The sequence below is a fragment of the Xenopus laevis genome, chromosome 8L (assembly GCF_017654675.1).
Source record: "Xenopus laevis strain J_2021 chromosome 8L, Xenopus_laevis_v10.1, whole genome shotgun sequence".
In the NCBI taxonomy this organism is placed as follows: Eukaryota; Metazoa; Chordata; class Amphibia; order Anura; family Pipidae; genus Xenopus; species Xenopus laevis.
In genome coordinates, this window is record NC_054385.1 from 3123421 (window position 1) to 3149192 (window position 25772).

The 25772-nt window shown below is 43.6% G+C and overlaps 1 protein-coding gene across 2 annotated transcripts in view; it reads left to right on the forward strand.

Annotated features, from left to right (window-relative positions):
* Positions 1–25772, forward strand: part of LOC108698168 (ras-specific guanine nucleotide-releasing factor RalGPS1) — a 183120-nt gene that overhangs the window by 150963 nt on the left and 6385 nt on the right. Inside the window, exons 12-16 of one of the 2 annotated variants that reach the window (XM_018229456.2) lie at positions 142–209; positions 18760–18886; positions 20675–20826; positions 23005–23056; positions 25102–25182. In XM_018229456.2, the coding sequence (XP_018084945.1) occupies positions 142–209; positions 18760–18886; positions 20675–20826; positions 23005–23056; positions 25102–25182 (480 nt within the window). The remainder of the gene's footprint in view (positions 1–141; positions 210–18759; positions 18887–20674; positions 20827–23004; positions 23057–25101; positions 25183–25772) is intronic. The other variant, XM_041572316.1, reaches the window with a different exon arrangement.

Here is a 25772-nt window from a genome sequence, read left to right on the forward strand (position 1 = left end):
GTCACTTGATTCTTTTTTTGAAAGGTTTGGATTGAGTTCAGCCAAAATCCCCTTAATGGAACTCGCTGTCATCCACTTTGTCTTTGTGCTTTCCGTGTATTTTCTCTGTCTGTTGATTATTTGTCTTGTTTTTATTTCCAGACTTTCGCTGAGAATTGAGCCGGGGAACAGTTCTCCTCGCTTGGTTTCCTCTAAAGAAGACCTGGCAGGTACCGCACTTCCCATTGGCAGCTCAGTGCCGGGGTCAGGGGATTGGGTTGGTGCCATTAGAATGGATGGAGGAGGCTTCTCATGGTTCTATAGGCAGCTCAGTGCCGGGGTCAGGGGATTGGGTTGGTGCCATTAGAATGGATGGAGGAGGCTTCTCATGGTTCTATAGGTAGCTCAGTGCCGGGGTCAGGGGATTGCGTTGGTGCCATTAGAATGGATGGAGGAGGCTTCTCATGGTTCTATAGGTAGCTCAGTGCCGGGGTCAGGGGACTGGGTTGGTGCCATTAGAATGGATGGAGGAGGCTTCTCATGGTTCTATAGGTAGCTCAGTGCCGGGGTCAGGGGACTGGGTTGGTGCCATTAGAATGGATGGAGGAGGCTTCTCATGGTTCTATAGGTAGAGAAGTAGAGACAATATGAGCAGCACTTGGTGAAGCCTCGTGTCATATAATAATGTAGCAGCAATGTAGAACGGCTGGGGGAGACCATTCAGGTAAGTTCCTTTCCTCTTCAACAGTGGGTCCCACCAACAGGTCAGTCCGGCTGTGGATCATTAGAGGCCCATTTTCTCCTTTTTTGGGGGTCTTTAGTCTTTCTTTATCCTCAAGTTGCCTCCAAGCCCTGCTGCTCTGATTTGAAGTGAGTGGAACAGATAGGAAGCGGGTTCTCTAATCCATAAAAAGGGCTAGTAACTTCTTGCACAGGGTGGAAATATTCAGGGATAGAAGATTGTTACTTGCCAGACGGGCAGAGGATTCCACATCATGTAACAGAGGCAGAGCTTGGGGTCGGGGAGATGTTGGGGCCTGGGTCCCTCTTACATGTAATGTTTAGGGATGTACCAAATCCAGGATTCAGCCTTTTTCAAAAGGATTTCGGATTCGGACAAATCCTTGTGCACGGCTGAACCGAATTTGAATATGCAAATTAGGTGTGGAAAGGGAAATCGCGTGATTTTTTTTTTGTCACAAAACAAGGAAGTAAAAAACATTTTTGTCCCGCCTTTTCCCTTTTTCCACCCCTAATTTGCATATGAAAATTTGGATTCAGATTCGGTACGGTGTTCAGTCTAATCTTTCACGAAGGTTTCGGCCGAATCCCAAAAAGTGGATTTGGTGCACCCGTAGTCATTTTATAAAAAGGATTCCGGGCTGGAATAACAGCGTCTCTGAAGTTGACAGGTGGGCTATTGTGGGTGGTGGGCTCCTTACTAACAGTATTTATTACTAGATGTGTGTGTAGCTGAATACAACACAATGCACAAGGTCACACACACAGATTCACGTATAATTGGAGACTGTGTATAAAGCTGAGTGTGGCTGCTGTTTGTTCATTGGTCTGAGAGTTCACTGTGTAACATATGGCAGCGAAGGTGCAGTGCCTGCAGAACTGTAACTCTTAGTTGTGGTGGCCATACACCTTCAATTATGAATTTTTCCATGACCATCGGTCGTACAAAAGATCTTTCGCTCATCCTACTAATGGTAAGAGCTGAATGGTCAGATATGCAGGTAGAAACAAAAATAATTCTTTAACTCTACCTGATCAACAAGACGAGCGATATCCAAGGCTTTTTACTGATATCTGTCGCCTTTTCTCCCACCACACGCACAAATGATCATACGACATACGTGCTGTCCAACTTCTGTCGTACGGAGGACGGGAATTGTCCTGGCTGATATAGTGGAGGGCCAATAATGGAGGCCAGTGTTAGCCACCCGCAGGCAGAGTATGGCACAAACAGGGAGTATAGGGCAGGCAGAGTATGGCACACACAGGGAGTATAGGGCAGGCAGAGTATGGCACACACAGGGAGAATAGGACAGGCAGAGTATGGCACACACAGGGAGTATAGGACAGGCAGAGTATGGCACACACAGGGAGTATAGGGCAGGCAGAGTATGACACACACAGGGAGTATAGGACAGGCAGAGTATGGCACACACAGGGAGTATAGGGCAGGCAGAGTATGGAACACACGGAGTATAGGGCAGACAGAGTATGGCACACACAGGGAGAATAGGACAGGCAGAGTATGGCACACACAGGGAGTATAGGGCAGGCAGAGTATGGCACACACAGGGAGTATAGGGCAGGGAGAGTATGGCACACACAGGGAGTATAGGGCAGGCAGAGTATGGAACACACGGAGTATAGGGCAGACAGAGTATGGCACCCACAGGGAGTATAGGGCAGGGAGAGTATGCAGGGGCCAGTTAATCTCTCTAGTGATACCTTTTAAAGTTTACATATGGTAAGCAGACACAGCAGGCAGACTTTCATGTTGGGGGCCACACATTGCAGCCTGCGGGCCGCCAGTTGGACAGCACTGATGTCATACAATATTGGTCTGCTCAGAAAATGCAGTTGGTGAGACAAGGAAAGTCTTGGGATGCAGTTAGTGAGCAGAGGAGAATCATATGACAGTTTTCAGCAGAGCAGCATCACCAAGATGAAACATGGCTACCAGCGTGGCTATTAATTATTCTTCCTACGCAGCAAGATACAAGAGCTCTCCCCCGCGTTAATGACCCTCCAGAGACGCTGTACGAGGAAAGGCAGGGGTTAAGCAAGGGAGACTCGACCCCCTGATGTCATCGCTTAGCACTTTCAGTATTAAACACACATCCAGTTCTTTCCACACGAGCCCAGAGCATGCCGCCAGTTGTGCAATTTGTTTCACTTCGTTGCCATGGCCGACTGTAAATATTTTCTGTCTTTTCATCCAATAAAGGCTCTGTCCCTTGGTGTTTGTTTTGCAAGGGATTTTCATGTACGGGGCATGGCAGAGCCGCCCCAGCACTAACACTCTGCCCATGCCCCTCCGGTAACGCAGCCCCCAGCATGGCTCCCTGAACCCCAATGGGTTAATAGAGGGGCGAGCCCTTATGTACAATTCCATTAGTCTGACTATATACCATGTAAGGGACTAATGACCCAGTGGCAATGAAGAGGTGAACATCAGAATGGGCCAAAAGTTGACTCACAACTGAAAACCTTTATGGCTCTTGTGTCCTTCCGAGACAGAAATGTGATTATTTTATCTGAGAAATCAAAGATTAAATGCAATGACCTCATGAAGGACAGCGGCGTCACGCAGTGACATCATCAGCAAAGTCCACAATGACTATAAGTCTGACCATTAAAGGGGCTCTTCACCTTTCAGTTCACTTTTAGTATGTTACAGAATGGCTGAGGCCGAGCAACTTTTCCATTGGTCTCCTTCTTCTGATTCTTTCCAGCTTTCATTCATTTAAAGCTAAACCTGCCCCTTTAATTCATCCTGTACTGAAATGGACAGTAGAAAGGTGCCTAAATAGTATTTCGACCCTACAGTCCTATAGAATGAAGCTGAACCTCGGCGCCGTATTGCAATGGCTTTGGTTGTGTGTATGGATCCAGCCCAAGCCAGAATATAGTGTAAATATGTGACTATTTGTAATAGGGAAAGGAACTAAAAGATTGGGCAGTGAGGAGTAAAAACTTAAAAATTCAATGTACTTGCTATTCAGAGAGGCTGGAGCAGAGAACACTCTGTGCAAAGGGTTAAGACAGTGATATGTTCAAGTGGTTTTTCCATTGCAGCATTTAAATGGGGCCGTGGAGATCCTGGGAAACACATTATAGATGATGGAGGAGTCAAGGTGGCTTCGGATGCCTCGGAGATGACATCAAGGTTTGTGATAAACCACGTCGGCTTCTGAATAATCCACCAGACTTGCCCGGAGCGAAACTCCACGGCTCCTGATGGGAAGCACATCCACCCAACGCATCACCTCGATTAACTGTCTCCTTGTTATAGAGACTAAGGAAACCCCCCCATGACTAATATTTCCCCAAAGCGCAGAGGAACGTGGGAATGTGCACAACCTCCAGAGTTATCCATGAATCCGACATCAGAAAGTCCATAGACCCCAGAGGGAGGGGTGGCCTTGAGCTGCTCTGTGGGGTCATCAAAGGTCCACCATTGGATTGTGTTGCCATTGAATTGCCCCCATGGAGACAGTAATGGGCACGGCTTCTGTATAACACTAGAACATGTCGGAGGAGTGGAACGTTGCACAACAGAATTCCGGGGGCTAAGCAGGATTCTGAGCCACGGTCAGGAGTAGGGTCAGGGTCAGGAGTAGGATTGTATCAAGCGATCAAGATCTTGTGTTAGTTATATTTGTGGCAGATCTATATATTCGTAAAGAATTGCACTTTATTTTTGAATGACCCAATAGCGCAGGGGTAAGACGTGAGATTTGCGCTGTAAGGGTCGTGAGTTCAATTCTTACCACAGCCCTGCGCTATTGGGTCATTCAAAAATTACTGCCAATTCTTTGCGGATATATAGATCTGCCACAAATATAACTAAAACAAGATCTTGATCACTTGATACAATCTCCTCATTCTTAGTAACTATATTGTTTTATAACGTTTTAAAGTGATCACTAAGCCCGGGGCTGTGGTAAGAATTGAACTCACGACCCTTTCAGCGCAAATCTCACGTCTTACCCCTGCGCTATTGGGTCATTCGAGAACAAATCTCAATTCTTTGCGAATATATAGATCTGCCAGAAATATAATTAAAAGAAGATCTTGATCGCTTGATACAATCTCCCCATTCTTAGTAAATATTTAGTTCTATAACGCTTTATCGGGATCACTAAGCCCGGGGTTGTGGTAAGAATTGAACTCACAACCCTTACAGCGCAAATCTAGAGTCTTACCCCTGCGCTATTGGGTCATTCGAAACTTACCTGCAATTCTTTACGAATATATAGATCTGCCACAAATATAACTAAAACAAGATCTCAATCACATGATACAATCTCCTCATTCTTAGTAACTATATCGTTCTAAAAGGCCTTAACGAGATCATTAAGCCCAGGGCTGTGGTAAGACTTGAACTCAACAAACAGCACAAACCACACTTCTTTTTTGCCACACCTGAAAGTGATCTCTGATATTGATCACATGATAGAAACCAGTATGGGATCCGTTATCAGGAAACCGGTTATTCAGAAAGTTCCGAATTACGGAAAGGCCGACTCCCATAGACTCCATTATAACCAAAAATTTAGATTTTTAAAAACTATTTCCCTTTTCTCTGTGATAATAAAACAGTCGCTTGTACTTGATCCCAACTAAGATATAATTAATCCTTATTGGAGGCAAAACCAGCCTATTGGGTTTATTTCATGTTTATATGAGTTTCTAGTAGACTTAAGGTATGAAGATCCTAATTACAGAAAGATCCGTTATCCAGAAAACTCCAGGTCCCGAGCATTCTGGATAACAGGTCCCATACCTGTATTTAAAAAAGGCACCATACTCTCCCTAAAACCTTTGAAAAAATGAAAAAGGTTCCATCTGAAATATTTAGATTCCTGTTTACTGAAGATGACAACATTAAAAGGAAACTTGATGGGGTTTTTAAAGTGCTGTCTAAATGTTTTAGAACTAAATATTTACTAAGAATGGGGAGTTTCTATCATGTGATCAATATCAGAGATCACTTTCAGGTGTGGCAAAAAAGAAGTGTGGTTTGTGCTGTTTGTTGAGTTCAAGTCTTACCACAGCCCTGGGCTTAATGATCTCGTTAAGGCCTTTTAGATCGATATAGTTACTAAGAATGAGGAGATTGTATCAAGTGATCTATATATTCGTAAAGATTTGTGGGCGGGCCTTAAATGACCCAATAGCGCAGGGGTAAGACGTGAGATTTGCGCTGTAAGGGTTGTGAGTTCAATTCTTACCACAGTCCCGGGCTTAGTGATCCCGTTAAAGCGTTTTAGAACGATGTATTTACTAAGAATGAGGAGATTGTATCAAGCGATCAAGATCTTGTTTTAGTTATATTTGTGGCGGATCTATATATTCATAGAGAATTGCACTTTATTCTTGATTGACCCAATAGCGCAGGGGTAAGACGTGAGATTTGCACTGTAACGGTCGTGAGTTCAATTCTTACCAGAGCCCCGGGCTTAGTGATCACTTTAAAGCGTTATAAAACAATATAGTTACTAAGAATGAGGAGATTGTATCAAGTGATCAAGATCTTGTTTTAGTTATATTTGTGGCAGATCTATATATCCGCAAAGAATCGGCAGTAATTTTTGAATGTCCCAATAGCGCAGGGGTAAGATGTAAGATTTGCGCTATAAGGGTCCTGAGTTCAATTCTTACCACAACCCCGGGCTTAGTGATCCCGTTAAAGCGTTATAGAACTAAATATTTACTAAGAATGGGGAGATTGTATCAAGCGATGAAGATCTTGTTTTCGTTATATTTCTGGCAGATCTATATATTCATAAAGAATTGCACTTTATTCTTGAATGACCTAATAGCGCAGGGGTAAGACGTGAGATTTGCGCTATAAGGGTTGTGAGTTCAATTCTTACCAGAGCCCCGGGCTTAGTGATCCCGTTAAAGCGTTATAGAACTAAATATTTACTAAGAATGGGGAGATTGTATCAAGCGATTAAGATCTTGTTTTAGTTATATTTCTGGCAGATCTATATATTTGTAAAGACTAGCAGTTCAGCCTTGACTGACCCAATAGCGCAGGGGTAAGATGTGAGATTTGCGCTGTAAGGGTCGTGAGTTCAATTCTTACCACAGCCCCAGGCTTAGTGATCACTTTAAAGCGTTTTAGAACTATATAGTTACTAAGAATGAGGAGATTGTATCAAGCGATCAAGATCTTGTTTTAGTTATATTTGTGGCAGATCTATATATTCGTAAAGAATTGAAGCATTTGCTTGAATGACCCAATAGCGCAGGGATAAGACGTGAGATTTGCGCTGTAAGGGTCGTGAGTTCAATTCTTACCACTGCTGCGTAGTGGAACTTGTGGGCCAAATTTCAAATCCAGTCAAAGAAGCATCTGAGATGTGTTTTTTCTCTTTAAAGTGCTGAACAAACAACATAATCCATGATAAATTTACCAAAAACAATGTGCGATCCTGTGTGGCCAGGTGGCTCATGGGATAGCACAACCGGTGGGCCAGACTTTGTATCCCATGACTGGGGTTTGAATCTGTTTAAAGCAGCATCTGAGATGAGTCTTTTCTCTTTAAAGTGCTGAACAAACAACATAATCCATGATAAATTTACCAAAAACAATGGAAGATCATGTGCAGACAGGTGGCTCGTGGGGTAGCCGTGCTGGGTAGCAGAACCTGTCGGCCTGAGTTCAAATCCCATCAGAGCGTGAGTTCAAATCCCATCTGTGACTGTGCGGATCACAGGCAGGTGGGAGAGGAGGGCGTGAGTTGAAATCCCGTCTGAGTGAGATCCCTGAGGGTGCCGCCCACACTGCCAGATGGGTAAGGAAGGCCAGAATAAACATGGTTGGGACATGCGTCCTTGCAGCTCTGGGGCCCCGGCTGGGTCTGGGCAGGGCAGTCTCAGGGTGGAGTCCAAACTCCAGTCGAGGCCCTATCTGCAAGGTGTTGTGTGTCTCTCTCTGTGTGTGGGTTTCCTTCAAATATGTACAGGCAGCTTAACAGCTCCTGACCAAGCTCCACTGGGGCAGCACCAGGGGTGTCCCAGTGGAGTGACAATAGAACTAAGTGGTTATGAAGAAAAAAAATAAGAAAAAAGTGTCACTTAGCATTATTTAATAAAGAAACTATATAAATTTTAAGTGTCACTTTTTTTCTTCTTTTTTTTCTTCATAACCACTTAGTTCTATTGTCACTCCACTGGGACACCCCTGGTGCTGCCCCAGTGGAGCTTGGTCAGGAGCTGTTAAGCTGCCTGTACATATTTGAAGGATACCCACACACACACAGAGACACACAACACCTTGCAGATAGGGCCTCGACTGGAGTTTGGACTCCACCCTGAGACTGCCCAGACCCAGCCGGGGCCCCAGAGCTGCAAGGACGCATGTCCCAACCATGTTTATTCCGGCCTTCCTTACCCATCTGGCAGTGTGGGCGGCACCCACAGGGATCTCACTCAGACGGGATTTCAACTCACGCCCTCCTCTCCCACCTGCCTGTGATCCGCACAGTCACAGATGGGATTTGAACTCACGCTCTGATGGGATTTGAACTCAGGCCGACAGGTTCTGCTACCCAGCACGGCTACCCCACGAGCCACCTGTCTGCACATGATCTTCCATTGTTTTTGGTAAATTTATCATGGATTATGTTGTTTGTTCAGCACTTTAAAGAGAAAAGACACATCTCAGATGCTGCTTCAAATGGAATCGAACCCCAGTCAAGGAATTTAAACACTGTTACACCAGTTGTGCTATCCCACAAGCCACCTGTCTGCACATGATCCTCCATTGTTTTTGGTAAATTTATCATGGATTATGTTGTTTGTTTAGCACTTTAAAGAGAAAAGACACATCTCAGATGCTGCTTCAAATGGAATCGAACCCCAGTCAAGGAATTTAAACACTGTTACACCAGTTGTGCTATCCCACAAGCCACCTGTCTGCACATGATCCTCCATTGTTTTTGGTAAATTTATCATGGATTATGTTGTTTGTTCAGCACTTTACAGAGAAAGGACACATCTCAGATGCTGCTTCAAATGGATTCGAACCCCAGTGGGATTCAAACTCTGGACCACCGGTTGTGCTATCCCATGAGCCACCTGGCCACACAGGATCACACATTGTTTTTGGTAAATTTATCATGGATTATTTTGTTTGTTCAGCACTTTAAAGAGAAAAGACACATCTCAGATGCTTCTTTGACTGGATTTGAAATCTGGCCCACAAGTTCCACTACGCAGCAGTGGTAAGAATTGAACTCACGACTCTTACAGCGCAAATCTCACGTCTTACCCCTGCGCTATTGGAACATTCAAGAATGAAGTGCAATTCTTTACGAATATATAGATCTGCCACAAATATAACTAAAACAAGATCTTGACCGGTTGATACAATCTCCCCATTCTTAGTAACTATATTGTTTTATAACGTTTTAAAGTGATCACTAAGCCTGGGACTGTGGTAAGAATTGAACTCACGACCCTTACAGCACAAATCTCACGTCTTACCCCTGCGCTATTGGGTCATTCAAGGTTGAACTGCAAGTCTTTATAAATATATAGATCTGCCAGAAATATAACGAAAACAAGATCTTAATCGCTTGATACAATCTCCCCATTCTTAGTAAATATTTAGTTCTATAACGCTTTAACGGGATCACTAAGCCCGGGGTTGTGGTAAGAATTGAACTCACGACCCTTACAGCACAAATCTCACATCTTACACCTGCGCTATTGGGTCATTCAAGAACAAATCTCAATTCTTTACGAATATATAGATCTGCCACAAATATAACTAAAACAAGATCTTGTTCACTTGATACAATCTCCCCATTCTTAGTAGCTATATCGTTCTAGAACGTTTTATAACGTTTTAAAGTGATCACTAAGCCCGGGGTTGTGGTAAGAATTGAACTCACGACCCTTACAGCGCAAATCTCACATCTTACCCCTGCGCTATTGGGTCATTCAAGGCAAAAGCCCAATTCTTTACGAATATATAGATCTGCCACAAATATAATTAAAAGAAGATCTTGATCGCTTGATACAATCTCCCCATTCCTAGTAAATATTTAGTTCTATAACGCTTTAACAGGATCACTAAGCTCAGGGCTGTGGTAAGAATTGAACTCACGAACCTTATATCGCAAAGCTCACGTCTTACCCCTGCGCTATTGGGTCATTCGAGAACAAACCTCAATTCTTTGCGAATATATAGATCTGCCACAAATATAATTAAAACAAGATCTTGATCTCTTGATACAATATCCTCATTCTTAGTAACTATATCGTTTTATAACGCTTTAAAGTGATCACTAAGCCTGGGGCTGTGGTAAGAATTGAACTCACGACCCTTACAGCGCAAATCTCACGTCTTACCCCTGCGCTATTGGGTCATTTAAGGCCCGCCCACAAATCTTTACGAATATATAGATCACTTGATACAATCTCCTCATTCTTAGTAACTATATCGTTCTAAAAGGCCTTAACGAGATCATTAAGCCCAGGGCTGTGGTAAGACTTGAACTCAACAAACAGCACAAACCACACTTCTTTTTTGCCACACCTGAAAGTGATCTCTGATATTGATCACATGATAGAAACTCCCCATTCTTAGTAAATATAGAGTTCTAAAACATTTAGACAGCACTTTAAAAACCCCATCAAGTTTCCTTTTAATGTTGTCATCTTCAGTAAACAGGAATCTAAATATTTCAGATGGAACCTTTTTCATTTTTTCAAAGGTTTTAGGGAGAGTATGGTGCCTTTTTTAAATACAGGTATGGGACCTGTTATGCAGAATGCTCGGGACCTGGAGTTTTCCGGATAACGGATCTTTCCGTAATTTGGATCTTCATACCTTAAATCTACTAGAAAATCATATAAACATTAAATAAACCCAATAGGCTGGTTTTGCTTCCAATAAGGATTAATTATATCTTAGTTGGGATCAAGTACAAGCGACTGTTTTATTATTACAGAGAAAAGGGAAATAGTTTTTAAAGATCTAAATTGTTGGTTATAATGGAGTCTATGGGAGTCGGCCTTTCCGTAATTCGGAACTTTCTGAATAACCGGTTTCCTGATAACGGATCCCATACTGGTTTCTATCATGTGATCAATATCAGAGATCACTTTCAGGTGTGGCAAAAAAGAAGTGTGGTTTGTGCTGTTTGTTGAGTTCAAGTCTTACCACAGCCCTGGGCTTAATGATCTCGTTAAGGCCTTTTAGAACGATATAGTTACTAAGAATGAGGAGATTGTATCATGTGATTGAGATCTTGTTTTAGTTATATTTGTGGCAGATCTATATATCCGTAAAGAATTGCAGGTAAGTTTCAAATGACCCAATAGCGCAGGGGTAAGACGTGAGATTTGCACTTTAAGGGTCGTGAGTTCAATTTTTACCACAGCCCTGAGCTTAGTGATCACTTTAAAACGTTATAAAACGATATATTTACTAAGAATGAGGAGATTGTATCAAGCGATCAAGATCTTGTTTTAGTTATATTTCTGGCAGATCTATATATTTGTAAAGAATTGCACTTTATTCTTGAATGACCCAATAGCGCTGGGCTTAATGATCTCGTTAAGGCCTTTTAGAACGATATAGTTACTAAGAATGGGGAGATTGTATCAAGCGATCAAGATCTTGTTTTAGTTATATTTGTGGCACATCTATATATTCGTAAAGAATTGTGCTTTTGTCTCGAATGACCCAATAGCGCAGGGGTAAGACGTGAGATTTGCGCTGTAAGGGTCGTGAGTTCAATTCTTACCACAACCCCGGGCTTAGTGATCCCGTTAAAGCGTTATAGAACTAAATATTTACTAAGAATGAGGAGATTGTATCAAGCGATCAAGATCTTGTTTTCGTTATATTTCTGGCAGATCTATATATTCGTAAAGAATTGCACGTTTGTCTCGGATGTCCCAATAGCGCAGGGGTAAGATGTGAGATTTGCGCTGTAAAGGTCTTGAGTTCAATTCTTACCACTGCTGCGAAGTGGAACTTGTGGGCCAGATTTCAAATCCAGTCAAAGAAGCATCTGAGATGTGTCTTTTCTCTTTAAAGTGCTGAACAAACAGCATAATCCATGATAAATTTACCAAAAACAATTTGAGATTCTGTCCCCAAGCGAAGAGAGCTGAACTCATGCGCTACTACACAACAGTGTCACCTTGTCACATAATATCCATCTGTGTCTCCTGCGGCTCCATCCTTGTTATATGGTATTGACCCAACTCTCCATAGCAAACTTGGAAGAGGCAAACGCGGCCAACCATGGAGTCTCTGAGCTGCTCACAAATGTTACAGCAAGAAAACAAGAGGCTTCTCCAGCCTTCAGCTTGGGTTTCTCCAGGAGGCACAACAGTTAGAAAAGCCCAGCTCTACGTGACACAGTTGGGAATATTTATAACCTGGAAATGATTGCTCCCTTACAGGCTATGGAGAGCCATGAGCAGAGAGAGAATTGTCACTGCGGAGTTAATAAAACTGAGATGTGGTTTAATGGGGCCTCCATAGAGGCTGGTCTGGATCTGGATAATATGTTAAAATTGTGCCCCATTCCTGCAGCTTTGTGTGGGAGAAAGTGTATGTAATGAATGAGGAGCATCTCAAAGCTACAGGTCCTTGTGCAGAGACCTGAAGGTTCCCGTGTCCAGCATATACAAGGTTAAGTGTGAGGCCCATCTCCCTGGATGCCAACACCAGACAAATATTGATCAATGATTGCACAGAAGGAAGCTGCCATTTTGGGTGAAAGAACCTTATTCAACTGGCACACACAGAGTCAAACTGCCATTCACACACAACCACGTGCTCCATCCACTGCCAACTCCACGGCTCTGTTGTAGGAGACCCAGGAAAATCTCTCCCAATTGGAGTCGGCTAAAACACAAGTCCAAATCCTTCCAGGAGAATGTTCTGTGGAAAGAACGGCAGAGGAGCACCCAATACCCAGCACGGCAGAGGAGCACCCAATACCCAGCACAGCAGAGGAGCACCCAATACCCAGCACGGCAGAGGTGCACCCAATACCCAGCACATCAGAGGAGCACCCAATACCCAGCACAGGAGCACCCAATACCCAGCACATCAGAGGAGCACCCAATACCCAGCACGGCAGAGGAGCACCCAATACCCAGCACATCAGAGGAGCACCCAATACCCAGCACGGCAGAGGAGCACCCAATACCCAGAACACCAGAGGAGCACCCAATACCCAGCACATCAGAGGAGCACCCAATACCCAGAACACCAGAGGAGCACCCAATACCCAGAACACCAGAGGAGCACCCAATACCCAGCACAGCAGAGGAGCACCCAATACCCAGCACATCAGAGGAGCACCCAATACCCAGCACGGCAGAGGAGCACCCAATACCCAGAACACCAGAGGAGCACCCAATACCCAGAACACCAGAGGAGCACCCAATACCCAGAACACCAGAGGAGCACCCAATACCCAGCACAGCAGAGATGTAACAGGTGAAATCAATGAAACCAGAACAGGTTGAAAAGGAAACACTACATTGTCTCACTGCAACAGGAAACAATATCCAGTATAGGTAATTCTTAAACAACTGGACTTGCTGAGTAATCAATGAAGACGTTTCACATCCGAGCAGCTTCTTCAGTACAACTGACTGGTGTGGGAAGTTCTCGGCATATAAACTCTTCCACTAATCCAATCACAATGGCACATTGTAACTCTTCAAAGAGGTGACACCTGAAGAAACTCACAGAGGTGTTGATTCTGTGTAGTTGTGATAGGATTATCCAATGTGTCATGTGACTCCTAGATACAGGTGTTACTTGTGAGAGTTGTATGACTGGATGTGTGACGTATTCTGAAACCGCCGGGGTACAGATGTTAGAACAGCATTGTATGTAGCAGACAGGTGGTGTCGAAGGCCCCCGCCTCTGTTCAGGGATGGTTTCTCCACCTTGACATGAATCGACTCTTTCACACCTCATTCAAACCAGCGTGGATTCTGGTTTGGTCAGACTTTTTTTTATTTTAAATACTCAGAAAAAGTCAGATTTTGATAAATAAGGTCCCCAATTTATGGAGATCCAAATTACAGAAAGATCCCTTATCCGTATAAGGTGAGAACAGGTGAATAATGTGGCTACTTACAGTCTGGGTATAAGGTGAGAACAGGTGAATAATGTGGCTACTTACAGTCTGGGTATAAGGTGAGAACAGGTGAATAATGTGGCTACTTACAGTCTGGGTATAAGGTGAGAACAGGTGAATAATGTGGCTACTTACAGTCTGGGTATAAGGTGAGAACAAGTGAATAATGTGGCTACTTACAGTCTGGGTATAAGGTGAGAACAGGTGAATAATGTGGCTACTTACAGTCTGGGTATAAGGTGAGAACAAGTGAATAATGTGGCTACTTACAGTCTGGGTATAAGGTGAGAACAGGTTAATAATGTGGCTACTTACAGTCTGGGTATAAGGTGAGAACAAGTGAATAATGTGGCTACTTACAGTCTGGGTATAAGGTGAGAACAGGTGAATAATGTGGCTACTTACAGTCTGGGTATAAGGTGAGAACAGGTGAATAATGTGGCCACTTACAGTCTGGGTATAAGGTGAGAACAGGTTAATAATGTGGCTACTTACAGTCTGGGTATAAGGTGAGAACAGGTTAATAATGTGGCTACTTACAGTCTGGGTATAAGGTGAGAACAGGTGAATAATGTGGCTACTTACAGTCTGGGTATAAGGTGAGAACAAGTGAATAATGTGGCTACTTACAGTCTGGGTATAAGGTGAGAACAGGTGAATAATGTGGCTACTTACAGTCTGGGTATAAGGTGAGAACAAGTGAATAATGTGGCTACTTACAGTCTGGGTATAAGGTGAGAACAGGTTAATAATGTGGCTACTTACAGTCTGGGTATAAGGTGAGAACAAGTGAATAATGTGGCTACTTACAGTCTGGGTATAAGGTGAGAACAGGTGAATAATGTGGCTACTTACAGTCTGGGTATAAGGTGAGAACAAGTGAATAATGTGGCTACTTACAGTCTGGGTATAAGGTGAGAACAGGTTAATAATGTGGCTACTTACAGTCTGGGTATAAGGTGAGAACAGGTGAATAATGTGGCTACTTACAGTCTGGGTATAAGGTGAGAACAAGTGAATAATGTGGCTACTTACAGTCTGGGTATAAGGTGAGAACAGGTTAATAATGTGGCTACTTACAGTCTGGGTATAAGGTGAGAACAGGTGAATAATGTGGCTACTTACAGTCTGGGTATAAGGTGAGAACAAGTGAATAATGTGGCTACTTACAGTCTGGGTATAAGGTGAGAACAGGTTAATAATGTGGCTACTTACAGTCTGGGTATAAGGTGAGAACAGGTTAATAATGTGGCTACTTACAGTCTGGGTATAAGGTGAGAACAGAGTTAATAATGTGGCTACTTACAGTCTGGGTATAAGGTGAGAACAGGTTAATAATGTGGCTACTTACAGTCTGGGTATAAGGTGAGAACAAGTGAATAATGTGGCTACTTACAGTCTGGGTATAAGGTTGAGAAACAGATGTGATTAATGTGGCTACTTACAGTCTGGGTATAAGGTGAGAACAAGTGAATAATGTGGCTACTTACAGTCTGGGTATAAGGTGAGAACAGGTTAATAATGTGGCTACTTACAGTCTGGGTATAAGGTGAGAACAGGTGAATAATGTGGCTACTTACAGTCTGGGTATAAGGTGAGAACAAGTGATAATGTGGCTACTTACAGTCTGGGTATAAGGTGAGAACAGGTGAATAATGTGGCTACTTACAGTCTGGGTATAAGGTGAGAACAAGTGAATAATGTGGCTACTTACAGTCTGGGTATAAGGTGAGAACAGGTGAATAATGTGGCTACTTACAGTCTGGGTATAAGGTGAGAACAAGTGAATAATGTGGCTACTTACAGTCTGGGTATAAGGTGAGAACAGGTAATAATGTGGCTACTTACAGTCTGGGTATAAGGTGAGAACAGGTGAATAATGTGGCTACTTACAGTCTGGGTATAAGGTGAGAACAAGTGAATAATGTGGCTACTTACAGTCTGGGTATAAGGTGAGAACAGGTGAATAATGTGGCTACTTACAGTCTGGGTATAAGGTGAGAACAGGTGAATAATGTGGCTACTTACAGTCTGGGTATAAGGTGAAAGTGAATAATGTGGCTACTACAGTCTGGGTATAAGGTGAGAACAAGTGAATAATGTGGCTACTTACAGTCTGGGTATAAGGTGAGAACAGGTGAATAATGTGGCTACTTACAGTCTGGGTATAAGGTGAGAACAAGTGAATAATGTGGCTACTTACAGTCTGGGTATAAGGTGAGAACAGGTGAATAATGTGGCTACTTACAGTCTGGGTATAAGGTGAGAACAGGTGAATAATGTGGCTACTTACAGTCTGGGTATAAGGTGAGAACAAGTGAATAATGTGGCTACTTACAGTCTGGGTATAAGGTGAGAACAGGTGAATAATGTGGCTACTTACAGTCTGGGTATAAAGTGAGAACAAAGCCAGGGGACAGTTAATCTCAGTTCTGATCCCTTTTACATTTAAGAACAAGTTGAGCAGCCGGACAATAATGTGGGGGCCACCTGTTGGACTGTTCTGTGGCACCGGTGACCAGGTGCTCATTGATTAGCAGTGGGCAATGCCCTCTAGAGTGTCAGCTCATTAGGTCGGCACCAGCAAGCAGTTGAAGCCCCCTTAGCGTATAATAAGGATAATAAGGTCACATAGGGTGAGTGAGTGTCGGGGGGTGGCCGGTCGGCTCATAGCCACGTCGCTGGATGGATTGGCCACAAGAAAGTGATAGTTCTATAATGGGGTGAAGTAATTTCGCTCGTTTTCTTTGGCTTCACTTTAAAGCTCTATTGGAGTCTGTGATGAATTATGTGACTGCCAATTCAACTTCATTGGCTGCTCTGTGCTGATCAGAGATTGGCTACTCTGTGCTGATCAGGGATTGGCTGCTCTGTGCTGATCAGGGATTGGCTGCTCTGTGCTGATCAGGGATTGGCTGCTCTGTGCTGATCAGGGATTGGCTGCTCTGTGCTGATCAGGGATTGGCTACTCTGTGTTGATCAGGGATTGGCTGCTCTGTGCTGATCACACACAGGCGCAGGGATTGGCTCTATCGGCCACTGGGAGGCGCTGACAGTCACCCAGTTATAATCTCTGTATATTTGTATTTAGACTTTTGCTCATTTTCAGCTGATTCCACAATCAGTGATGTCACATGTGATTGTGACATCGCACATGATGATGAGAGGAGCAGTGATGCCCAACACTCATGTGCCAAGTATTGGGATCTCCTTAAACATTGGTGCTATTTTGGGGTTTGCAGGGGGTTACCTTCCCCTTGGTGCCAGGGTGCATGTAGCGTGCTCTGGGACGTTTCCATAGTTACAGCTCCCTCTGTCACATGACTTGTCCTCTCTGTGCTCCCTCTGCACCCTTCCAGCCATCCCAGGGCCCCTTCTCATTGTTACAACAATATAGTGCAAGTCACTGGCCCAGATAGTGATATAGTAGCCCCATTGTAACAAATACCTTAAAGGGTGGTTCACCTTTAAATAACTTTTAGTATCTTATAGAAAGGCCAATTCAAAGCAACTTTTCAATTGGTTTTCATTATTTATTTTTTATATATTTGCAGTTTTCTTCTGACTCTTTCTCTGTGACCCGACTTTCAAATGAGGGTCACAGACCCCATCAAAAATCAAATGCTCTGTAAGGCTACACATTTAGGGGCGGGGTGAATTAATGAATGAAAAAAATTAGAATTTCAAGCTATTTTCTGTGTACTTCGACTAGGGAATAGTCCAAATTCGATTAGAATTTGAAAAAAATTCAAAATTTATCATGTACTGTCTCTTTAAAAATTCAACTTCGACCATTGGCCATCTAAAACCTGCCGAATTGCTGTTTTAGCCTATGGGGGACCTCCTAGACCTATTTGGAGTCAATTGGTGGACTTTGAAAAATTAAAGTTTTTTTGGGAAAAACTTCGAATTGAATTGGATCAAATGAGCTGTTCCTTTGATTTGAACAATTCGAATTCGGCCGAATACGGACCTATTCGTTCAAAATCTGACCTATTCGGCTCAAAAAAAAAACTTTGACTTAATTTCAGTTGGTCTTTTTAAATTCAAATTTCTAATTTTTTTAAATTTGACCCTTGATAAATATGCCCCTTATTGTAATTGTAACTTTTTATTACTCCTCTTTCTATTCAGGCCTCTCCTATTCATATTCCAGTCTCTTATTCAAATCAATGCATGGTTGCTAGGGTCATTTGGACCTTAGCAACCAGGTTGCTGAAATCACAAACTGGAGATCTGCTGAATAAAAAGCAAAATAAGTCAAAACCCACAAATGATAAAAAATGAAAACCAATTACAAGTTGTCTCAGAATATCCCTCTCTGTAGCTCAGAGGTGAACAAGCCAATGAAGCCTCTCTCCAGAGCTAACGAGCATTAATCATATTAAAGGGAAAGTATGCCTCAGGGGTTTGAGCTCATGGAACCTCTGCAGACAGAGGGCAGAGAGTAAAGGCAAATGCGCATAGGAAAATGCATTAAGATTGTATCTTACAAGGAATCCCGGCTGATTTATTAACGGGGAGTCCAGCCCCCCCCCCCCCCCCCCACTCCTGTCTGGCCCCACAATCACAGGAGCTTCTGCTACAAATCACTCTCTTTCTGCAGTGAAGGGTCTCAGACTCCAGCCGTTTGCCTTTATCACACAAGCCGGACCCTATGGGCTATAAAAGAAGACAAAAGAAAGCCTTGTGCTCAATGCCAGGGAGCCAATACACAGCCCAAGTGTAGCCTCTATGTAAACAACACCCCCCCCCTCCCCCCCCAGATAAGGAGAATTAGTCTGTTGCACTGTAGTGGGATCACATGAGATTATCATAGTGTAAAGTAGTAGTTGCACGTCCCAAGCAATGTTACATGTGTATATACAGTATATAGTAAGTGCTGCATCATTTCTGTCGTTAGGTCCCTCCGAGATGACGGCCGCCATGCGATTCAACAGGAGACCAACGTGCCCCGACGCGTCAGTGGCCACCAACCTCCCGACTCCGCCCGTGTCCCGCCATAGAAAGAGCCACAGCCTGGGAAACAAGTGGGTGCAGCTCAGCCTTATACTTCTCTGTAGGACGAGGGGTGTTCTAGGCCAGTCCAACACCCCAATTCATTTGTACTGGAGCTTCTCCATCACTAGAGAATGTGCCATCAGCCTTACCGGCAACGGCGGATGGTGCCAGTTGGTCGGGCTCACCCCATTCATTAGCCCCCGGGCCAGTGGACCTCTTTACTGAAACAGATGAGTGCAAGGAATTTTCCCATCAACTCTACGGCTGCTTCCTATTGGGTCCTGCCGACTGTCCGGCCCATGCACACTACTGTACAAACTGGAAATATTAAAGGGTGGTTCACCTTTAAGTTAACTTTTAGTATGTTATACGTCAATTGGTCTTCATTATTTATTTTTTATTATTTTTTTAGTCCTTCTGACTGTTTCCAGCTTTCAAATGGGGGTCACTGACCCCATCTAGAAAACAAATGCTCTGTAAGACTACAAATGTATTGTTATTGCTACTTTTTATTCCTCATCTTTCTATTCAGGCCTCTCCTATTCCTATTCCTGTCTCTTATTCAAACCAATGCATGGTTGCTAGGGGAATTTGGACCCTAGCAACCATACGGCTGAAACTGCAAACTGGAGAGCTGCTGAATAAAAACTAATAATAAAAAATGAAAACTAATTGCAAATTGTCTCAGAATATCCATTTCTATTTCTAACTCAGAGGTGAACAACCCATTTAAGCCTCTCTCCAGAGCTAATGAGCATTAATCATATTAAAGGGAAAGTATCCCTCTCTACATCATATTAAAACTTCATTTAAAGGTGAACAACCCCTTTAATATACTGGATATACATGAACTCCCAGATAGGTGCAAGGGCCCATTGGAAGCAGCTGAAGAAGGAGCAGGGGCCCCGGGTCCAAGGTTAGTGATCATTATGGAGGGTACATGACAATACTCACTTTCCTTGTCCTTGAGCCAGTGCAAATAGGTGGTGCTTTGCTTTTATACTCATGGGAAAGGAATGATTTAGTCCCGCTCCCTTTTCCAGTGCAAGGAAAGATAAACTGCACTTAATTTTCTTCCCCAAGAAAAGGAGACTAATTCTTACCCCTCTCCCCCCACAGAGATGCTAAAAGCCAAGGCCCTTGTCATAGAATTGGGGGTGTCCATACATGTACTGATCTTCCCAGTGGGCAATATTTTGGCTGATCCAATCGTGGGCCCTAGGGCCCAATGATCGGATCACAACCAGGGGAATGCAGGCTGTCAGTGCGAGAACCTCATCAACAAACCAATGCAGTCCTCGATCCAACAAGATTTTTCAACCTGCCCGATCCACATAGATAGTGTTGGAGGGCCCTAAAAGACCCTGTTGGAGGGCCCCATAAGACTCGGCAGCTTTTATCGGCCTCAAGGGGACCCAACCCACAGGGAGTAGCACTTATAAACATAGTGGGCAGGTCTGAGATGGGCAGGTTAGACACAGGTGTAGAAGTAATGGTGGTGCTTCATGTTGGGTTTGGGTTGGGACAGGTCAGAGTCAGTAGATTGTTGACCCAGGTGTCACCCAGGTTCATTGGCAGCTCCTCTTCCCTTCATGCCGTTACAATAGAAAAGAATAAAAGAAAGGCGGAATGCTTGAAGTAGGGTATCCATCTATTCACCCCATTGGCCAATCATTTGGATAAAAGATGGGGTTGGTCCCTGTAACGGGCTCCTTGAGTCTCCTGTAGGTGTCAGTGACCCGTCATGCTATTTACACATTACCGTTTTGCTCGCACAGTCTCACATGTGGTTTCTTTTCTTTCCTCCATTTACCCAGCGTCATGTGTCAGTTCAGTGTGGTTGAGAGTAAAAGTGCCACATTTCCATCCGAGAAACAGCGCCACCTGCTGGACGATAGCGTCCTAGAGTCGCAGAGCCCAGTCAGGAACCAGTCGCAGGCCCCGGCCTTTACCAATGGCATCTCCTTAGGTAAGTGCACCGTTTGCTTCATTCCTTTGCCAATGACTCTTATCGACTGCTCACTTTTCCTTTATTTGCATTGACTAAATCATATTCCCGTTGAGATGTGGCAGGAGAGTGATTCCATTAGGTAGAACTTTGATCAGCTAAGGGGTGGACGTGCCAAATCCAATGCTATGAGAAGACCTTTGGCTTTTGGGTCAGGGAAGGGGGGATTTTGGTGCCACCGGATGACATATATTCATTTCTGTTCTTCATTTAATTAAATGAAACAATTAAAAGTAAGTATAATCATTCCTAAGTAGGGATGCACTGAATCCATTATTCGGTTTAGGATTCGGCCTTTTTCAGCCAAATCCTTCTGCCCGGCCAAACAATCCGAAAAGGCGCAGGGAGGGAAATCGCGTGACTTTTTGTCACAACACAAGAAAGTAAAAAATGGTTCCCCTTTCCACCCCTAATTTGATTCGGTTCATTATTAAGCCGAATCTTTAGCAAAGGATTCGGGGATTCAGCCAAATCCAAAATAGTTGATTCCTAAGTGACGTCACAAGTGACGTCACAATGGAGTCCGACACTGTGTGCTTTCTCTGTTTGAATATGTTAAACACCACGACATATTAAATCGGCTCTTTTAAAGAGAAAAAAAACACAAGAAATGAGTAGAAAGAGCGAGAGTCATTGCCAGCGTGGCTGACGCGTGAGTGTATGAGTTACGGCATTCGAGAGAGGCGGTTACATAAGCGCTGGCTAGCACCCTCTATTTCTCTGGCCGATGACAGACGGCAGTAATTGTGAATAGAAACGCTTAGCAACTAAGCGACTGAGATTTTCTCGGTTTGGGCTAAAAATAATATTTACTAGAAGAAATGAGGCATGAGAAGAGGCGTTCCGTGACTCTCGCGGATAGGTGAGATATTGGATTGGCACCGATTCTCCATGATCTCAAGGCCTGGGGGGGAAGTTTGTAGCCGTTGATGAAATTGTACATGTTGTAGCCACAAACTGGGCACATAGGCGGCTCCTACATAAATACATCAGTCCCTCAACCGGATGATGAGTTCAGCATAGGGTTCCACCACAAGAGAAGACTTTGAAGGGCCCGTCCAGTGAGCACTGATCCTCAACTTTATATTCAAGGCACAGGAGAAGCCAAATTCCTAGAATCCTCCTCAAAATATTGAGCCCATGAAAGATCAGAGATAGGAAATAATGTCTCCCTTTGCTGGGGGGAAAGACAACAGAGGACGTGTATCTTGGCCAACGATGGGCCGACGGGCTGTTGATGGACATGGATTATGATAAGCACCCCCGCTGCCCACATAATCCATTTGCATCTTCTCTCGTTTCACGGACGGAGAGAGAAACTGTCATCCCAGGAAGCCCTTGTACAAACATCTGTCCAGTCAAGTCGGCTGGAGACCATTAGGCTCATCTGAAGTTTAACGCAAAACACACTCGATGGTGAGCGAAGAGTAAAATGAGACGGTTGTGGGAATAGGACGAAACAGAGCTCTATTGTAGCAGAGAGAAGAATTGTTTGAGCCAAACCTCGTTAGCATTAAAGTAATTATGTACATGTATAATCACACGCAAAGATATCCTGAGTGCTGTCCAATCCAAGGCTCTTTCCACTAAAGGGTTAATGATCTTAATTGCTGCACTAATGTAATTAAAACATTATCTTGCGTCAGATTTGTGGGCTTTGAAAGAAATGTAAAACCTCAAAGCAAACGCATGTAGAACTAACTGCTCGTCTGAGGACTTGTGCAATTTCCATTTGTTTTGCTTCCAGTTTAATAGAAAGAGTTTGCAAAATTCTCCTCTAGTGAATGGGAAACAACAGCGCCGCCTGGTGTCATTTTGGCTTATTGTCGCTTTTGGGGTTTTTTTTTTAATGTCGCCCTGAAAATGAATTTAGTGAGCAGAGAAGAGTCATTTGAGGTTGCTACGGATTCTGAAATGAATATTCAGCTGACAGTAGGCCAAAATGACAACAGGGTTTCAAATTCATTATATTGGACTGTAATAAAGTGCTAAAATCTTGAAAACGAGAAATGCAAACTCTAAAGTGCTGGGGACCATTTGCTTTTTAGGTGTTTTACACACCATGTCCACTGACATTTCTGCACAAAACATCAACGTCCATTCACCTTTGTTGCATTTTTGCCCCTTTTTGTGTTTTAGGGAGCAGTGAAAGCTCGGAATTCAGTGAAGATGTATCTGCTGGGCTGGACAGGTAGGTCCCAGTGCCCACTATGATTTATTCTTTAAGTAGAATCAAATGAAGTCCATCTGACATGGAGACGTTAAGCTAGAATTCCTCATTACTCGTCTTTGTGATCGATTCTTGGCATGAAACCATAAGATAAAGTTATGAGGTGGGCTCCTGTGTATTTAGGGGTCTGGATCATTGTCCCACACCGACTATATCAGGGTCCCATTGAAACAGGAGGGAGGGAGAACCTTAAGCACAAATCAAATTGACACATGAAAGACTTTTTGGAACCCCTTTGAGACCCAACAGAGTGTAGACTTCACTCGGCCGTCATTCCAAGGGGATCTACAAACACAAACAAGTCTCCTACTAACGGACCTTCAAGTTGGGCCTCTAGGAGTATCTAAAGGAAAGAATAGGCGTTCCATTTGGGAGAAGTTGCACAAAAGCTCTCGGAAAGGAATCGTACAGAAGAAGCCAACTGTCCCCCTGTTTGTGTCTAAATGTAATCGGTGTGTTATTTTTGTCATGAGCTTTTGTGTGTGCTTCGTACGATACAGCAAGTGCTTTTCCTTGCCAATGTGCATTGGCGCATCCAATCTGCCCGTTTCGCTATTAACTGTCAGCTACGGAGTAGGATGAGGCCACCTGTCTGCCAAGATGGAATTAGGGAGACGTGAGCTTAAACGGGTGCTTCACCTTTAAGTCAACTTTTAATATGTTTTAGAATGGTCGATTCTAAGCAACTTTTCAATTGGTCTCCATTCTTATATTTATAGTTTTTGAATTATTTGACTTCTTCTGATTCTTTTCAGCTTTCAAATGGGGGTCACTGACCCCATCTAAAGAACAAATGCTCTGTAAGGCTACAAATGTATTGTTATGGCTACTTTTTATTACTCCTCTTTCTATTCAGGCCTCTCCTATTTAAATTCTAGTCTCTTATTCACCTCAGTGGATGGTTGCTAGGGGAACTTCGACCCTAGCAACCAGATTGGTGAAATTGCAAAGTGGAGAGCTGCTGAATAAAAAGCTAAATAAGTCAAAATTGACTCAGAATATCACTCTCTACATCATACTAAAAAGGTAACTTAAAGGTGAACAACCCCATAAAACACTTGTACAGGGCAATGCCACATACACTGGAGTCAAAATAAGGATTGGGCGGGGGACCACATTATATCCATGTGTCTAAGTGATAAAGTGGGGGTTCCTCGGCCATGTTGGTTCAGTTTAGATAGAGTCAATGACTTATGCCATTCCTTGGTCTCCATTGGGAGAACCATAGAGAAGATCCACATGGTAGAAGGAGCCACACAACTAGGATTCAGAATCCCACCTACACAGACAGTCTTTGGTTTTCCTGCAGTTTTGAGCAACATTAGGATCAAAGAGATGATGGGAATTGAACTTATGGAGTTGAAGTACCACAAAAAAACGTCTTGATCTTTTCCAATTTGGCCAATCACATGTTGAGCCAAACTGGGCTGATCCAATCACGTGGGCCACAGGAGAGGAGCACATCAGACAGATATGTGGCCTGTTCTCAGTAGGGATGTCCAGCAGGAGGGCCACAGACACAGGTCAAGTCAGTGAACGATTATTCCAGGGGTTTTGCAGGATTGGGATAGAATTCCGCTGTCCTGGGTTATTTGTACCGGCGTCAGTGTGGAGAACAGGTATAAGTAGGATCCTAAGCGACACAGTTTCAGGAAATGTATTTTATTTAGCAAGAAGAGAGCGGATAGGGGTGAATATCAAGTTACAGAAGAGATTCATGGGTTTGAATAATATTGAATTGATGGCATTCTCATTGATGTGGTTGAGTGATGCAGAACCAGATCAGATCCCTTAAACCAGCCTTTATGCCAAATATGTTGCCTTTTCCATTGAATATCCAGTGCCCCTTTAACTGTGTGTTTAATGCCCCAACTCCTCGGGGGGGGGGGGGAGGGTGCTGTTCTCCTGCATTTCTCCGATGCCATGAAATGACCAGCCCATTCCATGCATGTTACTTGGGTTAATGCTTTTGCAGTTTTAGAACTCATGTTTAAATTTGCAAACAGGGGTCGATTGTATGCCACCCTGGGACCCAACTGGCGGGTTCCTGTTCGGAATTCTCCCAGAAGTCGCAGCTGTGTTTACAGGTACATATAGGTGGTGGGTCTCACACTTTCAATCTGCATGCCTGAAATTCTACTATACGTCCGGAAATCTGATAAGCCTCAATGTCTAACCGGCGGCCCTCCAGCTGTTGCACCTGGGACTTGTCCTTCACCAGCAGCTGCTGCAGCGCCTCCTGTTGGACATGCGAGTAATAGATGATAGTAGAACAATTTCTACCCCTTTATGATGATTTCTGTTTTTAAATACATATTATATAGCACGGCAGCCATTGTTTGGGTCTTATATTTAATATATTGCTATTTAGTTAAGGGCCCAGTTGGTTTCTAATAGTATCCCAGCATTCCAGATCCTATGTTATATTATACACCAACTAAACAGATCCATAAGTACTTGCTTTCCTAAATCCACTCACTTGGAAGCTTCCGTCGCCCCCTTTATTTATTTAGGGCCAACACATTTTACGCAGCGCAGTTCAGAAATGATCCATCATTCCCATCAGTCCCTGCCCCGGGGGTATAAAGAGCCGTTTCCATTGAAGAACACAAGGCGCAGAGAGGAAGAAATGGCTCATTAGTTCTACAGAGAAAGATAAGGAATAAGGGAGCTCCTT